The sequence below is a fragment of the Populus nigra genome, chromosome 9 (genome assembly GCF_951802175.1).
Source record: "Populus nigra chromosome 9, ddPopNigr1.1, whole genome shotgun sequence".
Classification (NCBI taxonomy): Eukaryota; Viridiplantae; Streptophyta; class Magnoliopsida; order Malpighiales; family Salicaceae; genus Populus; species Populus nigra.
This window is the reverse complement of record NC_084860.1, coordinates 2335941-2342071: the sequence shown is the minus strand read 5'-3', so window position 1 is coordinate 2342071 and position 6131 is coordinate 2335941. Positions and strand designations below refer to the sequence as shown.

The following is a 6131-nucleotide window of genomic DNA, read 5'->3' as shown; positions in this document are numbered from 1 at the left end:
TATGCTATTGAATACCTTCTTTTGTTCATGGAGAAATGGAGATATTGTTAGTATTGAAATATGTATTCAATTAACTGTACATTAAATATTATATAATATTTCTTTCCCATTTCATTTTTTTTTGGAGGAGTTATACTATATGAGTCTGTGAGTTATTATTATTATTATTATTATTATTTTAAATTGTGTTTGGTTTTAGATTAACGAGGGATATAGATTAAGCTTCTCTAACCTTGTTTGGTACATTTTTAATCTTTTTTTAAACAATATGAATAAATATAATTACAAAGACAACGATAACATGAAAATGAGATTATTTTAATGTACTTAAATTACTAAACAACTTATTATTAAATAACTCAAGTCTTCTTAAATGGCAGGATATATATAAACCTTCTCTCTCTACTAAGAGAGAGAGAGAGAGAGAGAGAGAGAGAGAAAGAGCAAAAATATATTTTTCAGTGCGTTGGTGCGAGAATCTATCGCATCCTTCCCATGATCGAACGAAATAGAGCACAGGCCTTTATCATCGACCATATGATATAAACAACAAAAGTTCACATCACATGAGCAGGTTGGTGATAATCATAGAAACTTAGGGATGGATGTCAGATGTGATGCAAACAAACCAAGGATTGCACAATATTATCTAATGATTTGTAGTCCAAGAAACAAGAACATGTAAATTGATAAACAAAGAGGATTGTGGAGCTTTATAATTATAAAGATTGTTCTAGGCTTACAGCCTCCGATCTAGTCCCATGTTAAATGAGCAATTTATGAATTCATCAACAATAACAGACGTTGATGGGCAGCTTTCAACCGGTTGTATAGTCTTCCAGTAGCAGCTCACAGCTTAGGATGCTTGGGGAAGATGTCAGGAGTGAATTTCTGCGCAGCACTCAAACTACCCTTGATCTTCAATGCACCCCTGCAAGCATCAAATGAATCAGTTGAAGTACGCAAATGAAGAACAATCAATGAATTGAATTCGGGCATGCAGTGATAGAATAGAACAGCTAAAGTTTTTAAATTGACAACGAGAGTTTTTTTCTCGGCATATCGGAGTTGGCCCAGGGATCGAGGAGCTGATGTCTCTTGATGTTAGTAGCTTGGTTTGAAGATCTCTTTTGATATGGAAAAGTCGATGATAGTTGGAAAGATTTAGTAATAATTTAAATCAGAATTGAGATAGTTCTTTGGTTTTATGGAGTTTTCCCTTGGATTTTTTAGCTTGGTAGTTTAGCTTGGCAGTTCTGTTTGTGTGGAGGCAAAGCTGCATCCTATCGTTGCAGCTCTGTTTTGTGGTTTTCCTCTTCATTTGTTTGATTTGCTAAACCTGAGTGTTATGCAGACTTGTATCTTCTCCTTCCCGCCATCTTTTGGCGTTTTAATACAATACTTTAGTTATAAGAAAAAAATGGGAGTTTTGTACAGTGTTTTAAAACCCGGACCGGCCCGGCGGGTCGACCCGGGACCCGGCCGACCCGGGCTTGGGACCGGTCCGGGTAGAGGCAAAAACCTGTTTGGGAATTGACCCGGCAAAACACGATCGACCCGGCGGGTCGATCCGGGACCCGGTCCACCCGGTCAAACCCGGGTGAGACCCGGCTGATTTATATATCATCGTTCCTTCAGCTCCTTCTTTCGTCAATTCTTCAAGATCTCTTGCTATCCTTGATCTTTCATTCAACCATCTTTCTTCATCAATAGTCCCCTAGTTATCCAACTCCAATGATAGCCTTATTGATCTTGACCCATCTGCCAACCAGTTACAAGGTTCTATTCCAGATTCTTTCGGGAAAATGACTTCTCTCATGAATCTTCATCTTGCCGATAATCAACTTGAAGGTGTAATTCCAAGATCCTTTAGAGGAATGTGTAGCTTATGTGAGCTAGATCTGTCCTCCAACAACCTCAGTAGACCCCTTCCACTAAGGTTGCTGCTTTGAGATGAAATAATAGCTGTGGTTGTGAAGGGAGGCATTGCTCTTGTTTTTGTAATCTCTTCTACGCCTTTGAGAAGGAACTTTGAATCCTAAAATTGAGGAGGTGATGGTAGGCTTGGGGTGGTTGTGGAGGTGGTTTGTAAAAAGCAAGATAGGGATTTGTGTGTACTGTGTTGTGAGGGTAATTGTGCTAATTTTATAAAAACAAGCAATGTTTGGTTTTAGATCTGTCAAAACATGAGTGGCAAGCATGGTTGTTCTCTGTAAACTTTCTTTCTTTAAACGATGCTTATTATTATTATTAGTCCAAGGGCAAAGGCAAGGGCAAGCAAGAAATTCTTTTTTTTTGGGTTGACCCGGGTTCACCCGGGTCAACCCATCTGACCCGTGACCCGATCATGATACCGGGTCGATCACCGGGTCGGGTTTAAAAACTATAGTTTTGTATATTTATAACAAAAGTCATGCTTTTTCTAAGCTTTTTTCCAAGGGTTCATTGAGTTTTTCTAATAAATAGCAGAAAATTGTTGATGGTTACTTACATCTAAAAATGTAAGTTTAATAGTATTGTTTAAAAACAAGCTTTCATTTTATTATATTTTTTACAAATCATAAAAAAAAATGAATATTTTTAGAGAATCCTTATTTTGTTATAAACAAAACTCCTAGTATCTTTGTATAATCTCAAAAGTGTGTTTGCCCTAGTCTAATTAATGACATCTAATATTTTCTAATCGATAGAAAATAATAAATATTTAAAGATAGTGTTATTAGCAAAAGATAAATATGAACTGAAAAAAATTATAAATTGAGATTTATTAGCATTATATATTGGATTAATAGTGTAATGGTGTTTTTGTCCCTCCTATTAAATAACTTAAACCTAGTTATTAGAGACTTAATGTGTTTTTACATAGCAAATTAGTTATTATCAAAATGATCAGGGATTAATGACTTTTTACATTTCAAAAGTATAGTGAAAAGATTAAAATATCTTTAAAAGCAAATCTTTAATGTTGGTGTTAAAAGGTAATTTGTTATTTTCAAAATGATTTTTTTGTTATTATCATGTAAGATAAGGAACAATTTTTTACTTGGTCAAATATAAAATATAATAAAAAAATCAAAAGCATAGGAAAATTACCAAAATTCCCTTGAAAATAATAATAATAATAAATGGTCACAAAAGCTTTTTTTGTCTTTTTTAAAAGCCTTTTTCTTGATTATCAAGCCATCTTAAGGGCAATTAAGCTTTTTTATAAAGATAAAAAATAAAAAAATAACAAAAAAGATTGGGGCACATGAAGGGAGGCACCTACGTAGTTCGGGCGATGCCACTCGGCATTCAAAAAATATCTTTCTGCCATGTTATTAGAAGCGTCATCATGTTCTTAATTTTCTGGTTATGTGTTTCGTATTAGTGGTTGTGGTCTGGTTTGTTGCTAGTATGCTTTATATATATATATATATATATATATATATATATATATATATATATATATATATATCCTCCAAAATTTATAATTTGACCTTTTTTGTTGTTGGTAATTTTGTTTCAGTCCTTATTCTTTTGGTTTATAGTTTTTTATATCTCCTCCAAAATTTGTTTTTATTTTTTATTTTAATTTTGATTTTCATTATTTTGATTCTTTTTTGGATCCTTTTATTCAATTGATATTTCTTTTCAAATAAACCCTTCAATCAAAAATAAAATTTGTTTTATATTACAATTTTGATTATTGTTTTATTAATTTTTATTTATTTTTTGTTTTGGATCCTTTTATGCAATTGATATTCTTTTTTCAAGTTAATCCTTTAATATTTAATTGGTTGAGAATTGTGTTTCCTAGTTGTTTTAGATAAGATGTTTTTGATCTAATTCTCTTGATCACGAGTTTGAAAAATTAATGAATATTGACTTTTTTATTTTTCTTTTTAGCTTTGTAATTTTTTATGTTTTCTTATCTACCAACTATTTTTTAATCAATGAAACCAATTGCTACGTAGGTTTTCTTTTAATTAACAATTTTAACCCATAATGATTAATGGAAAGGTGTATAAAATTGCTTCAGCACATCATGCTCTATCATCTCCTTTCTGCAGCAGTTAAAAATTATACCAAAATTCTATAACATGCCTGTAATTAATTAATTAACGGCCCGGTACTGCTTCTCCAACTCTCAGTGCTTTAAATTGCCAACAGATTGTAGGTGATAACTTGTAGGTCTGATTTATCTCAGGAAGTCGACTATTCTAAGTTTCTCCATAAATACACAGCTAGATTTGGCTTTAAGGTCTTGTTGAAGATGTGTTCAAAAGTCTTTAAACCAAACATAGGAGACTGAACCAGTTGCCTTTTCTGCCAGGAAAAATTTGTTTGAAGTGTTCCGCAATCCTTTGCAGACTTCTGGGTATGACCGTTCTTATAAATCTAAATTAACGATTGAAAGTGGAGATAATGTGAACGTCCAGATTTTCCAGAAAAGTGGTTGATAAATTTATTTTCCCAACGAAAGCACTCACAAAGTGGGCCGACATTAATTTAAGCAATATTCCACAGACTGATACTGCCCATTTCCCACCTACTTGTAGTGCTATAAAAATGGAAGGCAGTCTATTTTCAAAAACAAAACATCACAAAGAGAAAACTGAGTTGCTGCAATGGCAATGTTACCATCAAAATTGCTGTTCTTTTTTAGTCCTGTTTTCATTCACCTCCTCGTTCTCACTATGGCACAAACAAATCTGCTTCAGCACTTTTGTATAGAAAATCATGGTAACTTCAGTGCTAATAGTGACTACAAATCAAACCTCGATCGCCTTATCTCCTCCTTCTCTTCTGATACAAATAATGATTATGGGTTTTACACTGGCTCCTTTGGCGAAAACATCGACAAAGCTTATGCAATTTCGCTTTGTAGAGGAGATAAAAAGCCTGAAACCTGCCGTAGTTGCATTAAAAATTCCAGCCAAGTGCTCTCACAACTTTGTCCGAACCAAAAGGAGGCCTATATTTGGTATGATGATTGTATGTTGAGGTATGCAAACCATACCATTTTTAACAGTATGGAATTCGGTCCGTACTTTTGGATGTACAACCTGGTTAATGTTACCGACGAAAATGAGTTCAATGAGGTGCTAAATGCCTTGTTAGGCAGACTGATAAATTTTGCAGCGTTAGGTGATTCACGAAGAAAATTTGCTGCCGGAAATGCGACCGCAGAAAAGTCTCATCAAACAATGTATGCACTTGTTCAGTGCACTCCTGATTTGACTCAGCAGCAATGCAGGGATTGCCTGAATCAAGCTATCAAATTGATTCCAACATGCTGTTCTAAGAGGCAAGGAGGGAGGGTGGTTTCACCTAGCTGTCACTTTCGATACGAAAAGGACCCTTTCTATGACCTTGCAAGCACTTCGCCACTGCCACCATAGGCAACAGAACCAGCATTTCCATACCAATATCGTGAGGAAAATAAGTATTTCAGATTTTTTATCAGAATATATTCTGTAAAAAAATATGGTAATTTTTTATCTGCTTTCAAATTAATTCAGGAATGATTACGTTGTCTAATCACATATTATGATTTTATGATACTTTTTTGCAGCTAAAACACAACCTTACATAGTTCGAACTGCCATCGTAGTGTTATTGTGGTCCTTGCAGCATGTATGAGCCGCCTGACCGCTAGCCCTCTACCTAATGTCACTTTTCTTGTTTACAGCACTCAGATTTCTTTCAAAACAATAAATTAAAATAGCTATGATCTGTATGGACATCTATTTCCTCTGAATCTATTTAATAATAAGAGCAGTTTGGACACTATTTTAATTACATATTTGTTCAATGAATATCGCTCAGTTATGAATTTTGATATTATAGTTTCAATAATTGTGCTGTCAAGATATTATAGTTACACTTTTATTAAGATTGAATCAAAGAAATTTGTCTTGATCATAGCGTTCTGGGAATTTATGCCTCTTTTATGCGGAAAATAAAGAGTGTAATAATATTTTTTAAATCACTTTCTCTTTGTTATTTATTTGGAATATCCAGTGTAATTGCTACCTCTCTCAATGGCCTTACTCTTCATTTCCACGATTCTAATTAACAAAAAAAAAAAAATGAGTTTGGATATTTAATTACCCCGCCATGCTTTGTGACAAATGCCAAAAACAGGG

General features: G+C 33.8%; 1 protein-coding gene across 3 annotated transcripts; it reads left to right on the top strand.

Moving 5' to 3' along the window:
* Window positions 1-4592: 4592 nt before the first annotated feature.
* LOC133703105 (cysteine-rich repeat secretory protein 38-like) lies at window positions 4593-5784 on the top strand. 3 transcript variants are annotated; one of them, XR_009843830.1, is made up of 2 exons: window positions 4593-5472; window positions 5558-5784. XR_009843830.1 is itself a non-coding variant. In XM_062127528.1 (2 exons), the coding sequence occupies exon 1, from the start codon at window positions 4611-4613 to the stop codon at window positions 5382-5384; it is 774 nt and encodes a 257-aa protein (XP_061983512.1). In that variant the 5' UTR covers window positions 4593-4610; the 3' UTR covers window positions 5385-5415; window positions 5558-5784. The 3 variants fall into 3 exon arrangements, 2 of the variants coding, with proteins under 2 accessions (XP_061983512.1, XP_061983513.1); XM_062127528.1 differs by having other exon boundaries at window positions 4593-5415; XM_062127529.1 differs by having other exon boundaries at window positions 4593-5428.
* The last annotated feature ends 347 nt before the right edge of the window (window positions 5785-6131 follow it).

What these genes read in the sequence shown, in the direction of transcription:
- LOC133703105 (XM_062127528.1), top strand. Translation starts at nt 4,611, where the DNA reads ATGGCAATGTTACCATCAAAATTGCTGTTCTTTTTTAGTCCTGTTTTC.